The following is a 25,496-nucleotide window of genomic DNA, read 5'->3' as shown; positions in this document are numbered from 1 at the left end:
TATACATAATAAAATATTAATGTTTATGATACCAAACAAACTTTAACCTTGGGAAATGCATCATGTCAAAATGACATGTTTTTATTGCATTATCAAAGTGACATTCCTCTAACGTCTAAATGTGATCACAGCAAAAAATACACATACACAAAACACAAATATACACAAAGGACAAGGACACACACAACACAGCCAGCTCTTAACTGCAATAAACATGTTCTTAGGTATGTACATTGTCTGTCAGCATGTGGCACTTCCTGTGATCACAGCTCTCATTTCAACCTGTATTGATAGCTCCTGTGGTTCTAGCAAGGTCCTGTAGCATTTGATTATACTTTCAATTTGAAAGCAGAATGAGTAAAAAGCAACACACTGATCATTTAAACGACTCCCAAACTAAATTACCTGAAAATCTGTTTTCAAGTTGTTGGTGTTTCACTGATGTGGGAAATACCCAACTCAAGAATGAATGGATATGCAGAAAGTCACAATGGGTGTATAACTGATGGAAATAATTGTAAATTGTTACTAACTGTAATTATGGAGTTCTGTGTGTTGAAAAATGAAAAGTTGGATGTTTTCCTTTGCATTTTGAAAAATGAGAGAATAAAGAGTTGACTGCAGTGTATCAAGCACAGCTGGAGCTACAGACACTTCAGTTGGTAGCTTCCTGGGTTCTGACTATGAGAGTTGTGACCCAGTGAGGGGAATGTATTTCTACAGTTTTGAGAAATACCCTTCAAAATCATCCAATTCCATTTTCTCTGACACTGGCTTCTTTGAATCATATTTTTATTTTTATACATTTCTCAGATTTTTTTATCCTCTCCCGAGGGTATGCTTATTGATTTTAGAGAGAGGGGGAAGAGGGAGAGAGAGGGAGAGAAACATCAATGGGAGAGAGAAACATCGATAGGTTGCCTCTCACATGCACCCCAACTTGTGACTGAACCTGCAATCCATGTGTGTCTTGAGTGAGAACCGAATCCATGACCTTTTGGTTCATGGGATGATGCTGCAGCCAAATGAGCCACCTGGACAGGGCTTCTCAGATTTTCGAAAAGAGAACTGGGGCATTTAAATGGAAGACCTGAAACCATAAAAATCCTAGAAGAAAACAGGCAGTAAAATCTTGGATATTTATTCTAGAAATATTTTTCCTAGTACATTTCTTCAGGCAAGGGAAACAAAAGAAAGAGTAAACACATGGAACTCCATCAACCTGAAAAGTGTTTGCACAGCAAGAGAAACCATCAACAAAACAAAAATACCACCCACTGAATGGGAGAAGACATTCACCAATCATATATCTGGTAAGGTGTTAACAATGTCCAAAATCTAAAAAGAACTCAGACAGCTCAACATCAATAAACAAGCAATCCAACTAAAAAATGGGCAAGGGACCTGAGTAGACACTTCTCCAAACAGGACTGACAGATGGCCAATAGACATAAGAAAAGATGCTCAATGTCACTAAGCATTAGAGAGATGCAAATGAAAACCACAAGGTAAATCACCCTGCACCTGTCAGAATGGGTGTCATCCATAAATCCACAAACAACAAGTGCTGGCGAGGATGTGGAGAAAAGGAACCCTCCTGCAGTGTTTGTGGGAATGCAGGCTGGGAATGCAGCCACTGTGAAAACAGTATGGAGTTTCCTCAAAAATTAAAAATGGAACTACCTTATGACCTAGCCAATTCACTTCTGGGAATGAATCCAAAGAAGCCTACAACACTAATTTGAAAGAATATAGGGTCGGGCACAAATGGTGTTACAAAATTTTTATTACAAAAGCTCTTATTACAAAATTATAAGCATGTAATTGTGTAACATAACAATATCACACTCAAGCACACCACATGACAATTTAGGTGAAATGTTCACATTAAAACTAGAGATTATTATGCCCATATCATTACCCTCCCAACCACACTCAAGCAGGTGTTACTTCTGCCGGACCCTGCACATGCACCCCTATGTTCATTACAGTGTTGTTCACAGTAGGAAAAACTGGAAGCAGCCCAAGTGTCCATCAGTAGATGAGAGGATAGAAAAGCTGTGGAACATTTACACCATGGAATACAACACTGCCACAGAAAAGGAAATCTTACCCTTTGGGACAGCATGAATGGATCTGGGAGAGTATTATGCTAAGGGAAGTAAGCCAGTCAGAGAAAGACAAATACCACTGGATCTCATCTACATGTGGAATCTAATGAACACAATCAACTAACACACACAATAGAAACAGACTCATAGATACAGAGAAGTAATGACAGCTGTCAGAGGGAGGGGCTGGGGGGCTGGGTGAAGAAGGTGAAGGGGTCAACTTCCCCAGCATCCTCTCCACCACATCCCTTCCCCCCTTGCCTACTCAGCTCTGTCACAGTTGTCTGGTGCTGCTTGCTGCTACCTCAAGCCATCTTCAGCTGAGGGGTTCAGACACTGAGATAATATTGGTGCGAAAAATTTCAAGAACTTCAACAGGGGATTTAATCTTGCTGTGTTAGAAATTATCATAACCCAAGAATAAATGTAAAGTTTGACTAGTGCTCAAATCTTACCATTTAAACATTTACTGACACATTTCCTTCATTAGACCTTTAAGACATTTTAGGATTTTTTACATACTTTCTTGTTGCACTACACCTTTCTCTAAATTTACTCCTTTGCTACTAAATTATTTCAACAAGGAACTTAGCGTTTCTTTAAACTTTCATTTCATTTGCCTCACAACTGGTGAGGCAGATTCATAGAACTCTGCACTATTTTCTGTATTAAAATTTCTGTCCACTTCCAAGGTGGATAAAAGACTTAAATATAAACCGTGACACCATTAAAGTCCTAGAAGAGAATGTAGGTAGGAAAATCTCAGATATTTCATGCAGAAACTTTTTTACTGACATGTCCCTTAGAGCAAGGGACATAAAGGAAAGAATAAAGAAATGGACCTCATCAAAATAAAAAGCTTCTGCAGAGCTAAAGAAAACAGTATCAAAATAAAAAGAGAGCCAACTGTATGGGACAACATATTTGCCAATGATACCTCAGACAAAGGTTTAATCTCCAAAATATATAAAGAATTTACACGACTCCACTCCAAGATAAGAAACCCAATTAAAAAATGGGCAAAGGACTTGAACAGACACTTCTCCAAGGAGGACATGCAGAAGATCCAAAGACACATGAAACGATGTTCAATATCGGTAGCTATCAGAGAAATGCAAATTAAAACCACAGTGAGATATGACTTCACACTGGTCAGAATGGCCATCATAAACAAAGCAACAAACAACAAGTGTTGGAGAGGTTGTGGAGAAAAGGGGTCCCTAGTGTACTGTTGACGGGACTGTAGACTGGTAAAACCACTATGGAAAGCAGTATGGAACTTCCTCAGAAAACTAAAAATGGATCTGCCTTTTGACCCAGCAATTCCACTGCTGAGACTAAGAACTATATCCTAAGAACACTAAAACACCAATACAAAAGAACCTTTGCACCCTGATGTTCATAGCAGCACAATTTACAATAGCTAGGTGCTGGAAGCAACCTAGATACCCATCAGTAAATGAATGGATCAAAAAACTAGGGCACATTTACACAATGGAATTCTATGCAGCAGAAAGAAAGAAGGAGCTCCTACCCTTTGCAACAGCGTGGATGGAGCTGGAAAGCATTATGCTAAGCGAAATGAGCCAGACAGTGAAAGACAAATACCATATGATGTCACCTTTAACAGGAACCTAAACAACAAAACAAAGAAAAAAGCAAAATATAACCAAAGACACTGAAATAAAGAACAGACTGACAGAGTTCAGAGGGGACAGGAGAGGGAATTTCAGGGGAAAAGGGGAAGGGTTTACAGGAACCAGTATAAGGACACATGGATAAAAACTAGGGGCGGGTGGAAATGGGAGGGATGAGGGGAGGATTGGGTGGGTGGGTTGGGATAGGAGTAAAAGATAGAAAATTGTACTGCAACAACTATCTAAATAAAATTAAAAAAAAAATTTCAGTCCACTTCAGAAGTTCTCTCATAGGGCGTTACTTTTACCGAGCTGTTTCCCACTACCACAAACTGATAAGAAGTCAAATATCTAAGTCAGAGCATAGTGCTGATATAATTATCTCACATTTAATTTCTTCTCTGTATAATATTTGTGGCTTAAATGAGAATTCACATTTTTTAAAGAAAGACTAAAAATTCTAATAATTTAGTTGTCTAATTTCAACTTTAAGCTATGCTCTTCCATGGAAGTTTACCCTATTTTCAGAGCTAGAATTTGAACAATTACTATTTGTATATGGAACTTCTAACTGGGAAAACTCCCTGAGTTTTCCCTTCACCTGGCCCTCACCTGCAGCGCCCTACACAAGGCGTCCTTCACCTGGGCATTCCTCAGGCTGTAGATGAGGGGGTTCAGCATCGGGTTAAAGAGACAGTAAAACAAGGCCAGGATTTTCTCCTTCTCCTCTCGTTGACTGGAGTCAGGGACCATATAAAGCAGCATGCCTATGCCAAAGAAGAGTCCAACCACACAGAGGTGGGAGGAGCAGGTGGAGAAGGCCTTCCTGCGGCCCTCCCCAGACTGGATCCTCAGGATGGCCCAGAAGATGTGTGTGTAGGAGACCAGCATTAAGCACAGGGGCCCAACTAAGACAAAGACAGCAGCAGTGAAGATGACCACTTTGTTGAGCCAGGTGTCAGCACAGGCCAGCTTGAGGACAGACAGGATCTCACAGAACAGGTGGTTTACTCCCTGGGGACCACAGAACGGAAGCCTTAGAAGGAGAATCACATGCATTAGAGCCAGGACAAACCCGAACGACCAGGAAGTGGTGGCCAGGAGGTTGCACACACTCCAGCTCATGATGAACGTGTACTGGAGGGGGTGGCAGATGGCCACATACCGATCATAGGACATCGCCACCAAAATCAGGCACTCTGTGTGAGCAAATGCCAGATACAAACATGTCTGCATGATGCATGGGCCAAAGGAGATGGTTCTATTCTGGGTCACTAAGTTTGCCAGCATCTTGGGGACATTGTTGGAAGCGTAGGACATGTCAATGACGGCCAGGTGGGAGAGGAAGAAGTACATGGGGGTGTGTAATCTGTGGTCCAGACAGATGAGCGCAAAGACCATGCCGTTTGCCAGCAGACTGCAGGTGTAGAGCAGGGAGAAGACCCAGAAGAGGAGCAGTTCCGTCTGTGCGCTGAGCTGGAATCCCAGCAGCACGAACTCTGTGACCCATGAGCGGTTTCCCCCCATTCCTTAAAGGCAGCTGGTCAAGAACTGAAGTGTGATAAAGGGCAGGGCTGGATAATCAGCAAAAGGTGGAGTTAATCTCAACATGAGCTCAGAGAAAGGTTGTATCCTTGTCACTGTTGGAAAGCTTCCCAGACTCCCCCAAACTGGTTACCTGTTTTTAACTTTACTATGAAATAAATGTAAACTTATAGAAAACAGTCAAGAATTATGCAAAGAACTCCAGTATACCCATATGTGCAGATTTAACGAATTTGAGTATTTATTTCATATTTGCCATATAATTCTTTTTCTCTATATTATTACATATTACTTTTTTCTGAGGCACTTGAGATTAAAGTATAAATAAACATGATACCCACTCACCCCTAAATTCCTCTTTTCTTTCCACCCAAAGCAAAGATATTCAGTAACCTAACCACAGTTATCAAAATCAGGCAACTTAATATTGACGTGATTCTTTCATCTGTAACATTCTCTCTCTACTCCCCTCACCTGGGACCCAATCCAAAATGACATGTGATATTTAATGTCATTCATCTTTAGTCTCCTTTCATCTGAAATAGCTACCCTGTCTGTCTTTGCCATCATGACCACTGAACTTTGGAAGAGTATAGAGAAGCTCTTCACTACAATCTTCTCCAAATGGGACTGCATGCAGCTCCTCATTTTTTATTCAGATTATTCACTTTCTGCAGGGAAATTAAGTGTCCTCCATTGGCTTCATGTGTAGGTGCATGAGGTTCACTGTTCCATCACTGGTGACACTCAGTCGGATCACCCGGTGAACATGGTGCCTCCATTATAAAATCATTATCTTCTTCCCTAATGAAGTTTCTGGAGCATCCATTAATGTTACTGTATAATATTCTGTTCCTCATAGAGCTTCTCAGCCACTAATTTCAGAGCCTGTTGATGATCTTGCCTGATGAGTAGTGATTATTGGAAAACGTGGTGTTCTCACTCCATCACTGCTGTTCCCTTTATTGGTTGTCAATTTCCTCATAAGGAAAGGCTCTATCATCTACCTACCTATCTATCTATCAATCATCTATATATCTTTATAGGTCTGCATCTAACATCTCTCTGTCAGTATGGACTCATGAATTTTGTAAGCAAGGGAGTATAATTATTTCTTCTTTTATTTATTCCTTCTCAATTATTCTAGATATAAACCCACCATTTTGCCCTTTTGTTTTTTAACACATCTCCATAATTTTTTAGCGCTTCCTTACTTCTGATGGCTGTTTCACACTGTTCTTATACATTCCCCACTTCAGCCAGGGACACAGACAATGTCCAAAAGGGTCTGATTACTTTAGGGAAAAATTGTATTCATAAACCAGTATGTTAATTTCAATAATTTACACTTTTATCATGACTTTTGTCACATTTCTGATGTCCTGTTTTAAAACAGCAAGCATAAATTTGGCAAGGAATACAAATTGTTCCTGGGATAACACATTCTCATGTTTGTGAAAACTGAAAACAGCTGAACTGACTTCCCTCTTATGGAGTCAAATTATTCACTAAATTAACATTAGCATTGTAAGAAAATGGTCTTGATATTATTTTGTAGTTCATTTTTAGGCAAAATATACATTTGTAAGTAACACCTTGTTAATTACCAAGTTTATATTGTTGTTTTTTTCCTACTTAGCAAATCACAGAATCAAACATTTCAAAGAATAAAGTTTAAGAATATCGGTCATTGTGTGAATAGGGTGGTTCTTACCTTGTATGAGCTGTTGACACCAAATCTCAAAACTTTCTTAGAAAAAAATTACAAAACTCTATTTAAGACTAAAGAGGTAATACCCTGAAAAAAAATGAATAAGTATTATTAGTAATGTGTATATACAATTATACCATTTTACTGTACATTTTCATATGTATCATGAATGTAAATATATATATCAACCAATGTTGCCAGTTTACCTACTTCTTTCATTTAGAAACACATCAGAAATCATTTCCCATGTCAAAATATTTCTATGCAACATGCTGTGAACAGCTGTACACTATTTTCTTGAGTATAAATATATTCTTTATTATCCCATTAGGCTTCTGCAATATGAATCCTTCTAGTAAACTCTGAGATTTGACAGCGCTCAGTGAAATCAGTCACACAATTTACGTATCTGTATTCATGTATCGCTCTATCTCTAGCCATCTAAAGATCAAACAAAATCCCAGTGGAAGGAAGACTCAGCTCCGTCAGAAACCACCGAGGGGGCAGGCTGTCTAACTCCACAGTCCTGACCCCTGTACCCCTGAATTCACCTCTGCTGTGTGGTTGTCCTGCTTGGGTGGCTGCTCTGACCACGCTGGCGGCCAGGGGGCGCTGGTTCTCTCCTAAAGCTCAGGTGAAAGCCAGCTGGTCTTCAGCCTCCTTCAGTTCACTCTCATCTCAGGTGGATGTTAAATGCCCCACAGAGCTCAGAACAGCCTGACTTACATTGTGTGCAGCGATTTGGTCGCCAGGCTGGAAATCCCTCTTACTCTCAGTCTACTTGCCACCTGGGCTATGTACCCTCTTATGTGAAGGAACTGACACATTTTATGTGACATGCTTTCCTGTCCTACCCCTCCCTCCCGCTTCTACCTGGTATGCATGAAAGGAATGACCCTATCACCGGCATGTGGATTTCCTCTCAGGCACCTTCACATCTATGTTACTAACAACAAGAAACACGGATTTCTCATTAGTGTCTCGTCCAGTGCTTTCTTCTCAATGGCAGTTTCTGGCTTGAGGGGAGCCCCTGTTTTCAAGCTGCATGGCACCTGTATTTTCACATGACTCTTCAGTGTACATGAACCAGAGGAGAAGCCTCCTACCTAGGCAGCAATTGCAAGTTAAACTATCACTTTAACACAATGAACATCACTTAACCCCACTGCACACAGATGATGCCACTGCACCACCCAGACCCACAGTAGGGCTTCAGGGGAGCGGACGGTGCATTCCCAAATAATCGTGAGTTTCATCTCTTAACACCACGGATATAATTTGAATTCACACATTTTGCAAGGCTTACGAGTGTGGATGAACTTCGTAATTTTAAAACTGCTGAGAATTCCTGTCCATCCCTCGGGGGGCGGTCGGGCCTCAGTAACTGAGCATTCTTGGGTGGTGTGAGCTCAGGTGGGAAATGCAAATGGGTCGTTCACACACCCGTGTGCTGACACACTGGGCTGACCACTGCCCTCACTGTCCTACCCCAACGGGTGTCGCAGGGCACCACGCCCTCCTCACCTGAACCACGACATCACAGGGTGCCGCCAGTTATGACAGAGAGAGGTGGCTGCCCTCTTGATCGTCTCTGGGCCGCACTGAAGGTCTGGCTGACAGCCTGAAAAGAGGGTCTTTCTACCCTTGGGAGTTAGGCCAGGTGCTTGTGGGGGCTCTTCAGAAACCAAATAAGACTACAGGCTTGGCCAGTAACAACACTTACAACAGTTACGTCCTCACTATAAGGGTGTGGGGAAACTTGAGGACATGTCAGAGATAAAGACATTCAGACCAAATGTCACTTATTTAGGCTGAGATTCCCTCTCCTCAAATAATTTACTTTTTATCCTTATATGTCTTACACATCTTTATGTCTCATAACAATTTGTACATGAAATGGGCACTCAGGGAATGTTTGTTAAATAGATGATTGTCATTTTTAGTTAAAAAATGTGTATGTTAAAGATCTTCTCTTTGCCAGGGTCTATTGACCAAGACACAGTTTCTAATTTATTAAAAAAGCACACAGTTAGAATTTAATCACTGGAAGGAACAGACACAATACTAGGTTTTCACTTTCAAAAATATGAGTACATTTGAGAAGTTTCTATGTAAGTGTGCGTTAAGTGTGACTTTAATTTTTCCTACAACTATGGAATACTCCTATGTTATATAAAGCGAGAGAGCCACATCAGTATTGCCAAATTCTACTTAAACACAGCTGGACACAATAAGTAATGTTTGAACATGAAGAATAACAATTTTGTTGAATGTAACTCAATCTATTACTAGTCAGTAGAAACACTTGTTCACTAACTGTTTAGTTATTATTTTTTGTGTCTCCGTAAATAGATTATTTTATTTTAGATGTATTTATCATTTTATTTTTATTTCATTACCACTGTAATCATTTTCCTTTTAAAGAAATAAGCAACATGAAAATAAAAGGGAAGACACATTAGATCCCGTAAGCAGACACGTACGGGAGCAGAGAAGAAACTACGACGGCGAGAATAAAACACTAGGAGCACACAGACAGAGGTTCCCCCCAAGGGCAGCACCCGCAGCTCTTCCCCTGGGTGGTCCTGGGACTCGGAGTTCCTTCAGCTCTGGAGCTGTACCCACTTCCCCAGCTCTGGCTGGGAGTCTCGCACTCATTCTGTCCTGTTGGATGATGAGAGAGAGAGTTCTACATCACACACTGTGATTTCCAGTCTGACAGTCATCACCACGACCTGATCACCTGGGATGGTCAGGAAAGGAAGTAACTATATGGTAAACTTATATCTTACCCGGTTTCTGCAAGGAAATGATTTACTGTCATGCTTCCTGGGAGACTCTCTTCCATGGAGAGAACTTTTCCGGACATCACTCTCTCTGTCCAGGCTAGGTAACCCGGACCATCCGGAATCTGGGTCCTTGGAGCCTTACTCAGAGCCACTGCCTGGCTATAAAGCCCTGGCTGAGACCACGTGCTGGCTCTGACCACCTCCACGCAAGCACATCCAGAGGCAAGTGTGAGAGACGCTGAGGGGGCTCAGGGCCCTGCCCTCAGCACAGGAGGCAGACAGTCCCCAAGGTGGGGAAGGAAGAAATCTAGGTGCAGGTTCCACTGACCTGCAGTGCCCCGTGGGAGTCAGGAGGACAGAGCAGCAGCAATGCCAGTCTCGTGCACACAATCTCAGGGGTGCCTACTGCTCTCCTGTGCAGCCCCAACTACCCACACTGAACTCGACCTCCCAGCACAAATCAGTCTCTTCTGCGTGGGGTTTTCCCATGAGCACCTACTCTGACCTGGGATAAACCCCACGGGGGAGAGAGATGCACCTGTGAGCAGGGGCAGCCCCTGTGCAGCTTCTGCAGGTGGAGACCCAGACACCAGAGGGGCCTCAGGCCTTGCACTAGGTCCTTGAGAGAACCCCAGGGGTTTGTACTGAGCGTTCAGATTCCCACGAGGATCATAAGGTATTCTGCCTAGTTATCTTCTCCCCACAGGAAAAGAAAACACTCTCTGGATTCCCTCTCTGGAGGAGAGTGAGGACTGAGTCTGACTGTCCCTCGTGGGAGAGCGCTGGGGACCAGGCAGGGCAGCTGTGAGCACTGTGCAGCTTCTGCGTGACCTTGCAGCGGTCTCAGGGGCTGTAACCCTGAGACAGACACCACAAGTGACAGCAGCCACACTCTTGAAATGATGAACATTATGAACTTGTGCTCCTCTACATCATGTAGAGGGTGGGATTCTGTGGAAACTGTTAGGGTGACCCTGAGAGAGAACAGGTCCCCCAGGCCAGGAGGTTTCACCCTCTGCACTCAGGGTTCATAGGTACAAAGGAGGAAGGATTATAACATCCATGAGCAACAATTACTGAGTCCTTCTTATGTTTCAGAAAATGTGCCAGATACCTTACAGTGACACCACACAGTTCAATGTGATCACAGTTTTCCCTTCACAGGTGTGGAGCTCCAAGTCTGAGTGCACTGTCACGAGTCCTCTGAGTGTGGCCCGGGGACCACAGGGAGTCTCTGAGAACCTTTCCAAGGCTCTACGGGGTCCGACCTGTTCCCACAGTGACACCCAGACACTCTGCCTTCTTCACCCTCCCCCTCTCGGGAGTGCACAGGGGGCTCCCCGGGGCACCGTGACGTTCGATGCGGCAGCAGAGGGAGCGCAGGGGACGTCAGCCCAGCTGTCTCTGCTCGCCCCGCACTTAGAGGGTTTCCGGAGCTGCACACCGCAGCTGCTCCTGTCACTGTTTTCATGTTCCACACAAGGTAGTTTCCATCAAAATACATTCTTGATGTTAACATGTAATGGAAATAGTGTTAAATGAATTAAAAGCACATATTTAATAAACTCTGTTTTCATTTCTCTTTGACACACACACCAACACACATAAACACTCAAATAAAGTGTCTTCGGGTCCTTAGTGATTTTTCAGAGTTCAAGGGCATCCAGCATGGAGTGACAGACGACCAGTCTGGCAAGGGCCAGAGCTGGAAGCGAGTGAGTTCCATGGGACATCAACTGTGTTTCAGGTTCCTGTCGCTGCAGCAGATGAACACAACCGCGCTAACGGGCTTCCACCAGCACCGTGTGTGGTACTGTCTTGTGGTTCCCGTGGGCTGGAGGCCTGGTGGGCTCGGCTGCATTCTCGGCACAGGACTCGCAAGTGGAGACCAGGCTCTGGCAGGTGTGTGACCCCATCTGGGGCCCTGCCTGCAGCCCCCCAAACTTCACTCTTCACTTCCCCCTCTGACTTCCTCTCTGCCAGGGGCAGGGGGACCTCTGCTCTTAGGGGGCTCCCCTGACTGGGTCCAGCCCACCACCAAAGGCTCCCCAGTTTAGGATCAGTGGGCAGCAAATCCCTTCCCAGCAGTCCCAGACCAGGGCTGGATTAGGTGACGAGGGGGCGGGTGACTTGGGAGGCCTTCCTCAGAATCCCACATGCCTGCCAAGTCCTGTTCTTATGCGCTGTGCTGGGTCCCCACCCCTACATCCTGCCTTGGTCCTTAGGGAAAAGCCCCCCTCCCACCATCTTTGTTATCAGCCCACCCACCCTCAGAACTCCCACCCCACAGCGTCCCGACAATCCTGAGTCCCACCTCGGACGAACACAATTTCCATTCCTGTGCCTCACTCTCAGGGACAGCATTAGAGTGTTTCAAAGTGTCTTTTCATTTTCAGTTTATGTAAACTTACCTGAGTGAACAGTTGGATGCACGGTCCGCCCCCATGGCCTGTGGACCTTCTACATCAAAATGCACAGACCCCCTGAGCTTATAGGTTTAGGGGGCACGTACACAACAGACAGGTTCATGGTTTATTTAGTACAAGAAACACGGCCGCAGCACAGCTGTGCCCCGCACCTGGAGGAGCCACTGCGGCCCAGGGACAACTCAGAGTGACAGCTGCATCCTGTATAAAGTCATGACATACATTTTCATACTTCTGTGCTAATTGGATCGGTACCTGCTCCCTTGGAACTGTGTTATTTCTGCCTTGTAATAACCTGGGCAGGACTCTCAGGCACAGAAATGAGCAGACAGATAAATCCACATCTTCCCCGGGTTGCATTCACCACTGGTGCTACATTCTGAGGAGGCTTTAACCTGCTCTTCCAATACTTTTGACTGTCCACAATGGTATTCCGAATGACTGACTTATGTGGGGTCATTGGATCTTCTTAATCCGCTCATTCCTGGTAACAAGTCTTTTTCCACGGACTGTTCTTCCTCATCAAAGTAAACTCAGCTTCTCTGGTGATGCCAGGAGAGCCACCTGTCTCTCCCATAGCCCTTTGGTTCTCTCTTGGAGGACAATCCAGCATGCTCGTTATTTCTGTTGTACACCAATGGCATGAGTGCAGCTGCAAGGTATGTTTCATTACCCCATAAAAAATTGGGTCCCCCACATTAATGCTAGAGAAGTGGTTGTCCCCCCTCAATGTAACTTAGTCTGGGTAGAGACCACAAGGCCTCCTAGAAAGTTCCTCCTGCCACGTGCGGTCCCTTCCCAGGGAATTCATACCTGCCATGTGAAGTCTATGTTTTGCTCCCACAGTGACCCATCGTCTCCGCCTGTTCTGTTCAATAGTTTTCCACCCACAAAAATACACATATACCTATGCCCAGCACCCCAGTGGGGGCCTTTGGTCCTTTGAACCAGGGATGTTACTTAGCACGTGATCATCAAGGTGTACAGTTACTCCATGACCATCCAGCTGAGAACTGAACAACACACAGTCTGATGGCCTCGTGGACAGTGGTTCCTGGAAACCTCTTCCCAAAAGAGAGCCGGTGCAGTAGAAGCAACCTGAAAACTAGGAGTGAAAAGTTACTGCTACCTAACCGGAATTCCATCCTGTCACCAACAACTGACCCAGTGTGTCATCCTGTCACGTGACCAAAATATGTCCCAGTAAAGGCCACTCAGGACTGCATGCTTCCATTTCACTCTGCCAGCTTCCAAACTAGAGGTTGTTTGAGCAAACATGTGACGTCACCACTTTGTGCATCTGGCATAACTGTGCTAAGGGACAGTACCATTCAGGAGCTCTGAGCCTTTGTTGGGGCTCTGATGTAATGTCAGATTTCCTTACCTCCCTTTGTTTTCCCTCAGCTCCACCTCCTCCTTCTCCCCACTTATCCCTGATTTCCACTCAGATTCCCTCCTTTGGAAGGGAAATTAGGTTCAGCCTGTGCTGTTACAGGTCACTGGCAGCTGAGCATGTGTCTCTCAGTCCAACCCCATTTGCAGAGGGTGGGGTCATACAGGGGCAGGACTGGTGGGCCACCTCAACCACCAGGCAACACAGTTGTGTCACTGTCACCCCAGTGTTGCTGGATGGGGTCAAAACACAGGCGCTCCAGCAGCTGTCGGAAATTCTGGCACGAATTTTTTCAGGTAGAGCTACAGTGTCTTGCTTAGGGATCACCCCTGCTCCTGGGGCAGGAAAACAGAAAGTTGGGATAATGTGAGGGAGAACTGAAGAGTGGTACCACCATCCCCCACACCCCTTCCCTAAAGTAGTGGGGCCTCTCCCTGGGTCCTGCTTGTGTTGAGTGTGAGCGCACCCTCAGGAAGGTTTATAAACAAATCCTTTATGCCTTATCTCCCCCAGTTAGATAACAATCCTGTAGACTGCCATTCCAAGTCTCTTAACTAACCACCACTCAGAGGAGGATGGGCAACACAGTATGCCCATGTGCTGGGCTCTCTCTCTGCCCACTGTTGCACCCACGCACTGGAAAATGCATTCTTTGGTCTAAGGGAATGTGACGTGGTGGTCCCAACTAGTGGTCCTTTCTCCTCTCGTCACAGTATCTTTTAGTTCATCAAGCCTATTTTTAGAGTGGCCACTTTGAAGCTCTTATCTATGAAATTCAGTGTCTGGTCCCTCTTATAGTTTCTGTTGCCTGTTTTTTCACCACCCCCTACAACAAGTATGGGTCATACTCTCCTGTTCTTTACATGTCTCATTAGTTCTTTGTTGGAAGCAAGGCGTTTTAGATAAAACTGGGTATGTGGACCTTCCTCACATCTCCTCTGGGGATTTTTACTTTATCTACTTGGTTCCTTATTTATTAGTTTATTAATTGTCCAAATTAGTTTAGTGAAGTCTGCTCTTCCTCCACGGCACTTGACAATTAAGTGACAACTTCAGAGAATGCTGTTTGCCATGGAGGGTGACCCTGGGCCTGCCTCCACTCTCCCTGGGGACAGAGTGGCTGTGCCCAGTCTCTGACCATACTCTGCAGAGAAACTCCACAGTAACTGTGGGCTGATAAACCTGTTGCTCTCCACAATGATCCAGGGCATAACTTGCTGGAGAGAAAGATCAAGTCAAACGTGGGCTCTACTGAAGTAATCCATGAAGGGTTGGTTAATCAGTATTTGCGATTCCTTTTGATCCCTAAGGGGTCCCTACTTGTTTCCTCAGTTCTTGACTGCAAACTAACCAGCCAACAGTTCAGGCTATGAAAAGCAGGAGAAAGCAACAGCACACACAATGGGACAGCACTTTACACTTCAATGGGTAGGATAGGCCAGATGGATTTCAAGCGAGGTTATTAAGTGGGAGATAACTCGGGCTCTGAGTATCACAGCAGTCCTCAGCTGTGGAAGCCTCCAGCACTGCCTGCCCACACGGTCCCCTTCTGTCCACAGTGCAGATTCATCTATTAGAAGCAGTCCAGTCTGTTTGGATACACCCCCTTCACGGGTCCCCTGCTCGTGCCTCCTGCTGTCTGTGCCGTGTGGCCCTGCCTGCCCTCTCTCTCTAGGACCTGTGGAAATGATAAACTTTGTTCTTCCCTCAGCCTCTGCTGTGTCTCCTCTTGTGGCTGCACTTGACTGAGCATCTCATTTAAAATGTGTATGTAACACACATGGTTTGTGACTTGCATTTCTTTTTTCTTAATAGTGACTTAGATGAGCAGAATGATGAATTTTTGAAAGGTTCCAAATTTATCAAGTTTTCAAAATTTATGCCTTGCATTTCTGGATAATCTCTGAGAATCTTTGCCCACCCAAGGTCATGGAGATATCCAACTATTTTATTGTCAAAAGTATCTATGAATTCAGGTGACTGGTTTAAGCCTCTAATAGTCTATTTTAATGTGACATCTATTATAGCATGAGGCAGGAAATGCTTCCCGCCATATTTCACAGGGAGCAAAGGCCCTCAGCCCCATGTTGCTGTCTGATGTCCCTCAAGTTGGTCCCTCCTTGCACAGTACTCTCCTTAGGGCACCCTTGACCTCTGCATTCCTCAGGCTGTAGATCAGCGGGTTCAGCATGGGGTTGAAAAGGCTGTAAAACAGGGAAAGGACCTTCTGCTGCTCCTCAGGATGGCTGGACTTGGGGGCCATGTACATGACGATGGCGCTGCCGAAGAAGAGCCCAACCACGCTGAGGTGGGAGGAGCAGGTGGAGAAGGCCTTCCTGCGGCCCTCCCTAGACTGGATCCTCAGGACAGCAAAGAGGATGCGCGTGTAGGAGACCAGCACCAAGCACAGGGGCCCCACTAAGATAAACACACAGGCAGCAAAGATGACAAGCTGGTTGAGCCCAGTGTCAGCACAGGCCAGCCTGAGGACAGACAGGATCTCACAGAAGAAGTGGTTGACTTCATGAGGCCCACAGAAGGGCAGCCTCAGGATGAGAACCAAATGGACCAGAGCCAGGAGGCAGCTGAACACCCAGGACGTGGCAGCCAGGACCGTGCACACTCTCCAGCTCATGATGACAGAGTAATGGAGGGGGTGGCAGATGGCCACGTACCGATCATAGGACATCACCACCAAAATCAGGCACTCTGCGTGAGCAAAGGCCAGATACAAATAAGTCTGCATAAGGCAAGGGACGAAGGAGATGGTTCTGTTCCGGCTCACTAAGTTTGCCAGCATCTTGGGGACATTGTTGGAAGCATAGGACATGTCGATGACAGCCAGGTGGGAGAGGAAGAAGTACATGGGGCTGTGCAGTCTACAGTCTAAGCAGACAAGACCCAGGATGACGCCATTCCCCAGAAGGGTGAGGGCATAGAACAGAGAGAAGAGTCCGAAGAGGACAAACTCCAGAGCTGCCTCGACCTGGAACCCCAGCAGGGTGACTTCTGTGATCCATGTCTGGTTGCCCCCCATGCTCCTGGGGTGTGGACAGACACGTCCGGGACCGGAACAGGAAGGTCACAGCTGTAAGGCAATCAGGACACAAAATACTTACCCAATGTTACCTTGCGGGCATTTAGCAATGTCCTCCTTTGAATGGATTCTTTATAATTTGTTTTTAGTTATAGTGTAAAAAGCTAACTTGGTGTATTCATATACATCAGGAAAAATTCCCCTTGTATCAATGGAATAATAGAATATCTATCTATATATAGATAATAAAATATAAGATAATACATCATTATATACTCTACCTAATAGGACCCACACACCTGTAGGCATATTTTATTTTGGAAAATGCAGGGATCTGGCTTTCCTTCCAGGGCACGGGCCTGGATTATTTGTGCAGGAAGAAGAGAAATGGCCCTGACCAAACATGCTCAACAGGAGGTAGTGCCATTTCCTAGGCTGCTTGCCTTCTTGGTCCATCATAGGAAGTGATTAGGCTCCTCTTTTCTTTCTGGGCTGCTTACTTATCCACCCACTTTCCCACATGCTTTCCTACCCTCTTACTTCTGATTTGAAACCCCTTCAAAACAACATCTCAATTTTCTAGTGTCTTTCAAACTTTACAAGCCCCTCCTTTCAGCAGCTGCCTAATATTTCCTTAGAAGCATCTTCCTTTTTCCTCTTTCCCATCCCCAGAAGCTTTGTTTTGAGAGTTTTAGCTACTTCTTCATCTGCACTGGATGCTGGAATGCAGACACCAGTGGAATGGTAGTATGGTTACATCAGTGAACCCAGACACGCGTCTTAAGTTCAGTTCGACCTGGTGACATTTCTGCAGTTGTTTCAAGGATGAAAGCCAAAGGGGAAAACAGATTAACATGAGCAGTGAATATATTTAAGAGGACAGCTGTATTACAATTGCATTTTTGCGTCGTTTCTCTTTTCCTGTTTATAACTTAATATAAGGACAGATGTCACAGCTTATCCCATTTTCTGGCATGCCAGGATCCTCTGTCTGTCATCATATCTTCCCAGCGTTGGCAACTCGCACTGCCACCGAATCCCCGGCTGACCACCCACAGCTGCTCTGATGGATTCTGAGCACCGACAGGGGGTGGGCTCAGCTGGAGCATCAGCCGGTTGGTTCTTCCTCAGGAGCCCCTCCTGGCAGGTGCCTGGGTCTGCGCGGGAGCCGAGGAAGGAAGGGTCACCAAAGGGCCGGACGGCATCGTCACAAATGTCAAGGCTAAAGTTTCACATCCAGAAGAATATTTAAAAATAAGTCCAATGCTTTCTTTAAGAAAAAGTTTAGATCCTTAGATTCATATTTCAAAATTGAGATTATCCTCTACAGACTATTTTTAACTACCATTTTCACTTAAAATAGTGAACAATTTTTATGTATTAAAATAATATCTTACAGATGTCATTAAGCATTAGTATATTATTCTACTACCACAAGTTATTTAATTTCTTGATGGAAATTTTTTACTTCTCTAATGTTGAGTAACATTGAGATCAACATTCTTTCAAACTGAAGCTTTGTCTGTACTCATGGTTATTTCCTTAGGATGTATCCCAAAAGGAAAACTGCAGATGCTAAAGATGCAGACGCCCCAGAGCATTCGGTACCTACCCCCAGCCTCCCTGCAGCAGAGCTGCTCCACTTTCTCCCTCTGACCGCCTGGTGGCGCTGCCCCCTTCCCACCTGGTTGTCAGTACTAAGTATTATCAGATACAACCTGGGCAAATTTGATATGCGAATAATTTTACACAGTTTAAATTTACATTTCAAATTGATAATTCCTTGACAGTTTTCCTCAAGTGTTTCATCTGTTCCAACCTCCGTTTTAAGCTCTGGAGGGACAGCAGTGGGTAAAGTGGACATATTCTGAAGGGGTGAGGGACAGCGAAGGAGTCAAGAGGTGTATTTGTCATCTGTCCCTCCCCGTTTGGGGGAAAACGTCCCTGCCCCGGGCCGGAAACACCTCGGTGAATACCTGCCCCTGTGTGTCCTCGAATTTACGTGATTTGTGAAACAGCGCAAAGGAAGTGGGGATGCACCTTTTCTGCTCTGGTTTTTGGTCCCGTACATTTCCGCTCCCTCGGGGTAAAGCCTACAAAACACCTTTTGTCCTGCTGGAGGGTGGGAGCCAGCCGGAGGTTGCCATCTGGAGAGAAGTTTTGTCAAAGTCACAAACCAGGTTTCCCCAGTAAGCCTCATTAAGACCTCATCTGCATTTCGACTTGATTTCTTGTGTCTATCTCTGACTTTATTTCTTCAGACTTGGAACAAGGAGAGGTCATGGTGAATGACGCCCATACAACACCAGGAGTAAACAACTCAATAAAACACTTGTTGAGAGTAAAAAGCACCATGAAGGAAATAAACAGGCTGAAATGACAGAAAGTGACTTGGTTCAAGGGGGGCTTCTGTAGGTGGGATTGTCAGGAAAGGTCTCTCCAAACAGGAGACTCGTGGGCGGAATCTGAAGGACCCAGGGGAGCCCACCTGCCTGCAGCCCAGGTGGGCCGTGCTCTGCCCACGGAGCAGCAGAGGTGCAGCCCCCAGGCAGGGAGGGCCTGGGGAGTCCGGAAACAGGAAGAAATCCAGTGGGCCCGAACCACAGTGACCAAGGTGTACACACTTATTGAAATGGATGTAAAAGTTTGTAAGTTGGAGATGTATTAAATTATTTGGCTACCATGCAGCCACTGAAAAGGACAATATTGGAACAAGAAGGATAATATAAGACTCCTTATTCAGTGACATAAATGTTTTTCCACAGAAAGTCAAAGCATGGGTTTACAATATGATCTGGTTTATAGTTTATAATATGAAGATATTTACTCAATGCCTTGTGTGCCTATTTACATATGTCTGGAAAATTTTTATAAATTAAACATGAAACTGTTTATGCTGATTATCTCTAGAAAGAAGGATCACGTTGACATTTGCCTTTCATATAAATTATTTGCTTATTTGTTACTGTGTAATAAATCCTATGCATTCACAGTGGAAAACCCAGACATTTCCATCTGGGAAAAGCCCACACTGTGGACCTAGAACTGAAGCTGCACCTTATCGCTGCTCATTCGGACAGGGTCCCTCACCGAGCAGGCCCTGGAATGCCAGAATGGGGGCAGGTTTTCCCAGAGCTTCCAGTGGGAGAACTAAGTCATTGCATCATGAGACTCGGTTAGCCTTTGACAGGAAAGGGGACATTCAAAACCCAGTCCCACTGTTTGCTATAGACTTTTTCCCTGAACTGTACTGATAGAGACAAAGATCAAACTCTTTTGTTGACTAAAATAGGTAAAGGAGGATGGCCCTGGCCAGTGTGGCTCCCAGGGACAATTTTGCTTTGTGGGCATTGTTCACAAAGCAAAAGGCCAGCAGTTTGATTCCTGCTCAGGGCACAGGCCTGGGTTGCTGGTTTGGTCCCCAGTTGGTCCCTGGTCAGGGCACGTAGGAGAGGCAGCCACTCAATGTTTTTCTCTCAGATCGATGTTTTTCTTTCTCTATTTCTTCCTCCCTCCCCCTCTTTCTAAAAATAAATGAATAAATTGGTTTAAAAAAGTGAAAAAGGATCTAAAGTCAGGTGGAAAATTCCCACCACACCCACCCAGATGGAAAAGAGAGCCCAGGCAAAGCAACCTTCCGATGTTGCACACACCACAGACGGTGAGCTGTGCCATTCACAGAAGCACGTTTCACTGCACTTTTAATTTTCTCATTGGGAATGCAGTTTCTGGGGATTTCAGTCAAAAACCAAAAGCATGACAAAATGATGAAAACCAGTGCCTGTCAATGCAGAACCAGAAGGGACAGGACACTGAGCGGTCATCTAGTGCAGGAATCTTTCCACTGGTTTCTTAGAAAACGCTTACCAGTGTATAGTGCATATCCCAAGCTCCTGACAGCTGCCTCTTGCCCTTGACACTGCTTGAGTGATGCGTCCCAGACTCTGCCTCTGTGAATTCCTGCACTTACACGCCTGTGGTGGACCCACGTGCTTGCCAGGAGACATGTCTGCTCAGAGTGCCTTGTAATTGGAACTTTGAGAGACGTGCGCTCTGTCTCGTGTGAACTTCTGTGTCCGTGCCTGCGTGCATGTGGTGTTTCTCTTCAAAGGAAGTGGCCCTCTCAGGCTGACTTCCGGTGACACTTCGCTGGAGCTCCCAGGACACAGAGGCCAACTATGGTCAGTAAATCATCTTACAAAGTTGCTCAAATACTACTGAATTGATTCTATCGGAGCTCACAGATAAACTTTTGACTTCTCATAAATTGATTTATTTTTAAATTCATGCAGGCAGAGCACAGTGAATGGATATATATTGAAATTCCAATCAGCAGACATGTCAGATGGGAAACAGACTAATTTTCTGGACAACATAAAATTAATGACGGGAGGGAACATGGCCCTTTGTGGACACACCAAACATGGCCCTTGTGCTCCGGGGTCCCCATGGATGAAGCTGAATCGTGGGCTCAGAGAATTCTGACTCCCCGAGACTTCCAGGAGCATGGACATGTTGTACCTTTTTAAGTCTCTTCTTAAATAAGCATGTCATCATGGCAAGTAGGGAACAACAGTAATGGTAAAAAATTAGATAATGCCTTCAGAAAAGGTCCTGTCTGCAAGTCTTTAGAGCTAGGAGGACCCAGGAAGCTGGAAAGACTAACTCTCTTTCCAAGGATGGTGCTTGAATGAGTCATGAGACCTCCAGGGGACAGGAGCTCGAAGGGACAGGCAGGCTGGCTGAGAGCAGGGCCTGGGATGGTCCCTTGGAGCACCACAAAGGCTGCGCCCACGGGCTCCTCTGTGTTCCCACTGCACCGGGGCCGGTGACCTAGGACAGCGCGAGGGGGCTTCAGCTATCAAATATGCAAGTCGTTAGCTTCCTCCTCCCAAATGGTTAGAATTGACTCATCAAAGTTCATAATTGAAACAATATGAATCATAGAGTTTTGCATACATTTTGGAAAGATATTTTTGAAAGATGCAACAAATAACTTAGGACAAACAATTTGTAAATGGCAGGAATAAATAAGGAGGCAGACAGAATTCTTAGTGAAATGACTCGTTTTGTACCAGGTGAACCTCGGACAAACCACACGTTCTATGGGAGCCAAGTGCACCGTGTTACAGTTTGTGGGAAGGTCAGGAGGGAACACCTCCGTCACGACGGTACTGAGACACACAAGTTGTGGATCAGCTCATCTGTGAGCACAAGGGAAGTAGAAAAAGACAGAATAAGGTGAAAGCAATTCACTTGCCTTTTAGACACTGGCATGATTTTGCGTCTTAAATTTCCCTGGTCAAGAAACCAGGTGGGTTTTGTTTGTTGGTTTGTTTTATTGTTTTTGTGTTTTGGTTTGTTTTTATCTAAGAAGAAGCCTGGAGCAGGTACAATAAACAGGCAGGTACCTGAAATGAAGACACAAGTGACCACTGTAGCTACAAGTTGAGGAAGACAGACAGTGCACAGAATAAGGGGGAAAGTTTCATGAGTCTATGTTTCTGTTCTTCCATAGCGTGAAGCTTAGTGGGGGCTGCAAAGAGCAAGGTCCTTGAATAAGGGCAAAAGCAGCCTGGTTAACAGCGTCCGTCAGCCCAGTGTTCAGCGCAAGGTGGACGCCAAGAGTGGGAGTCACTCAGTCTAAGCCTCATTGTTTGCACCTGGAAAATAGTGACAGCAGGCATCTGAAGGGCTGGTGGGAGGAATACAGGTGATGAAAGCTGCAGACTGGCAGTTAAAGGGCTGATGTGAAGAAGGAAGACCATTCTACTGGTAGATGTTAGATGTTAAATATTAGGTGTTATTAACAGTATCAAAGAGACCACAAAATTCAAGGGGGGATCCAAGTCACTGGGATTACAGAGCCAATGAAATCATGGTAATTTCTTTCAGATTTATCTTACTTTTCTTTTTGGCTAATTTTTAGTTTAAGTAAAAAGCACACTGTTATAATTTCGTTTCTATTAATTTTTGTATATCAATTTTTTTAAAGTAACTTTTTAAAGGAATTTAAAGAAATGTAGGAATCTTTTAAAGAAACTTCACTCCTAGAATGGAGAAGAAAATTAAGGATTTAAAACTCAAAAGGCGGTTCTGCTGTATGACCTATCCCAGCGGGAGGCAGACACACAGTGAGAGGAGAGGCAGAGAAACTACTGGATGGAAAGGGTGGGGGCAGGTTTGGGAGACGGAGCACCCAGGCAAACAACAAGCCTGTCACTTAGAGTGAGTGCCCTGGGCTGTCCTGTGGGGCGGTACAGATTGGTCAGATCTTCCTACTGAGAAATTATCTGCCATCTCCAATGGTTACTTTGACCCTAACAAGTACCGTAGTTTTAAAAACAAACATGGAATCTGGGCACCACAGCCTGGATTCAAATCCCAACCTTGCTACACGCTACTCTCTGGGTCTCTGCTCCTCCGCTTCTCCACCTGCAAACACAGGGTGAACAGCAGACCATTCCTCATAAGGGAGTTGAGAGAATCAAATGAATTAACTGACATGAGACACTTAATAAGTGCCTAGAGATGTATTAGGCATTTTAAAAACCAGCATTGGAGAGAAACTTCTGGATCCAATAGCCACAAGGAAACAGGTTACTTGCTTAATATTCTTGCACTAAAATAAAGACCAGTGAGGGAATCTTCATGGCAGCAGATGCTGGCTTTGACCTGTAAGAGAACATGAACTTGCTTCTGGACAAGGGAGAAGTGGGGCCTGTTTGGCGAGACAGTGTTCTCGTGAATCTGCAGGGACACGCAGGACACAGGGTGGGGAGGGAAGACCAGGCTCAGGGCCAGCAAACCACCTGTCTGTGACTGCGGGGTTCTTTTATTACAGGAAGTGGCACCTGGGCCACGTGGCCCCAAAGATCTCAGTAGCCCTGTGGCCAGGTCACATTCTGCTGGGTGGCTGGCTGATTCCACCTTTCTGACACTGTCCTAACCAAGTCTAGAGCTGCCAGCCACATAAGGATGACAAGGAGGGTCCTGGAGGGTCAGAGGCATCAGGGCCACACCATGGGCAGAGAGGGAGAAGCCCTAGTGATCTCCTCAGGTCCCTAGTTACGGAGATAGACTTAGGACCACACATGCAAGGCCTTTTGTCACCGATACTTAAAGCCGGACATTTCAATCACCCCCTTTCCCATGTCCCACCTGCAAACCCCTCTTCAGGGCTAATGAGCATTCATTACTTACAGTGGTGTAATCCATGTTCTGTTCTCCAAACAGGGCCTGGGACTTAGAGGAAAAGAAACCTCATGGAAGGGAAAAATAAGAAAGAGGTTGGTCTCCTCTCTGAAGGGGACTGACTCGTCGGCAGTGAAGCCCAGACGCAGCTCTCCTCAGAGAACTTTAAGATAGACTTGCTTTTGCCAGGGAAGGCCTTTTCTGTCTTCCTTGGAACCCACCTCCCTCCCCACAGGCGCAGTGATTCAGGGGCAGACCCTGGGGAATTACATCCACTCACACTCTCGCCAGAGAGATTGAAAGGCTTTGCTACCCTCCTGTGGCGGCCAACCAGGGAATGCATGTCCCATGTTCATGCATTTTGCTCTCTCAGCACCCTAGGGGCATGTGTGTGTGTTTATCCAGGAGTGGCGAGTGTGTATGTGTGCATGTTGGGGATTGGGTGAGGCCAGGATGTCCCTAAAGTATGCAAGCCCTGGCATAGAAAATAAAAATTCAGTCATAAAGTACTTTTTCTCAATACTTATTTTATCAGTTTTAAAATTGCTCTATTCTGGTTCCCCCTGTTTAATTGTGGAGGAGAGTCTGTGATTTCTTGATCTCTTGTGGCAGGGGCCCCGGGGATCCTGTTAAGATGCTATCTCAGAGAAATTGTTACCTCCCTAAAGAGAAAGCATGACTGCCAAATAACCACTGCGCATGGATCACAGGTATTTTTGCCCTGGCAGTTTATGTATACCTCTCCCTTAATTTTCTATAGTTTGCCCTGCATTTCAAACATCTCCAGATTTCTGAGCCACATGTTTCTTCCTTCATCCTGGGTAAAAGCCCACAGCGAAAATGAAAAGTGAATCTCATTCTTTCTCACTGATAATGTTTGAGGATTGCAAAGTCCTTCCCATTCGAACTTCCTAAGAGTATCTTAGTTGAGTTCTCTAGAGAATCTTGGTTCTGAAACTGGTGGAAGGAGCCCTACACAATAAAAGCAATACGTTTAATCTACCGGGAGCAGAAAACATATTGTAGTATGTAAGAGGAGACAAGCTGGGGTTTTTTTCCCTTAAAATAATCTGTGTCCAATGGAGTCTCATGCCGCCTATCTCCCTGTTCTCCCAGACACACTCTCTACCCCAGTCAAGACCTCCTCCCCAGTGCTGCCACTCTTGGAATTCTCACTCCTGGTTACAAGTCTGTCTCACCCTGTGATCTCCCACTTGAGTTCAGACAGAATGCTTGTCCGTCAGAGCGCTGGAGGGGCCCTCTTCAGCCGTCTCAGCTGGCAGACTGAATGCTCCTGTTTTAACGCCCTTCACGGTTGTGCTGAAGTCACTTTTTGTTTAGTTTTAATATTCTTATATTGTTCACCTTTCCTACATTTTACAAGCAAAACAAGATTATTGTAGAAAAATAAATGTCACCCATCAATACACAGAGAGAGCTAAGGATAATGATTAGGTACATGGTCATTCAGATATGCATAATGACCAGTTTTAACTCCTTTTTAAAAAATTTTAGATCCTCACCTGAGGATATGTTCATTGATTTTTGAGAGAGAGGAAGGGGGAGAGAGAGAAACATCCATCGGTTGCCTCATGTACAAACACTGGCTGGGGATTGAACCCACAACCTTTTGGTGTAGGGGACAATGCTCCA

General features: G+C 45.1%; 2 protein-coding genes and 1 long non-coding RNA gene across 3 annotated transcripts in view; all 3 read right to left on the bottom strand.

Moving 5' to 3' along the window:
• LOC118497212 overlaps nt 1–9,364 on the bottom strand; it is a 28,332-nt gene extending 18,968 nt beyond the window's left edge. The window contains exon 1 of the long non-coding RNA XR_004899744.1: nt 9,252–9,364. This is a non-coding gene — a long non-coding RNA (uncharacterized LOC118497212). The remainder of the gene's footprint in view (nt 1–9,251) is intronic.
• On the bottom strand, nt 4,255–5,383 carry LOC114507838 (olfactory receptor 2A2-like). The gene has a single exon (XM_028525857.2). It carries the CDS (start codon nt 5,273–5,275, stop codon nt 4,346–4,348), a length of 930 nt encoding a protein of 309 aa, XP_028381658.1. The 5' UTR covers nt 5,276–5,383; the 3' UTR covers nt 4,255–4,345.
• Nucleotides 9,365–15,282: 5,918 nt separating the features above from the next.
• Nucleotides 15,283–24,064, bottom strand: LOC114507796 (olfactory receptor 2A14-like). Its single transcript, XM_028525805.2, has 2 exons — nt 23,853–24,064; nt 15,283–16,700 (listed from the first exon to the last, which is right to left on the bottom strand). Exon 2 carries the CDS (start codon nt 16,647–16,649, stop codon nt 15,717–15,719), a length of 933 nt encoding a protein of 310 aa, XP_028381606.1. The 5' UTR covers nt 16,650–16,700; nt 23,853–24,064; the 3' UTR covers nt 15,283–15,716.
• Between the last annotated feature and the right edge of the window lie 1,432 nt (nt 24,065–25,496).

The sequence above is a fragment of the Phyllostomus discolor genome, chromosome 10 (genome assembly GCF_004126475.2).
Source record: "Phyllostomus discolor isolate MPI-MPIP mPhyDis1 chromosome 10, mPhyDis1.pri.v3, whole genome shotgun sequence".
NCBI lineage: Eukaryota > Metazoa > Chordata > Mammalia > Chiroptera > Phyllostomidae > Phyllostomus > Phyllostomus discolor.
Note: the sequence above shows the minus strand (reverse complement) of the source record. Positions and strands in the feature narration are given on the sequence as shown.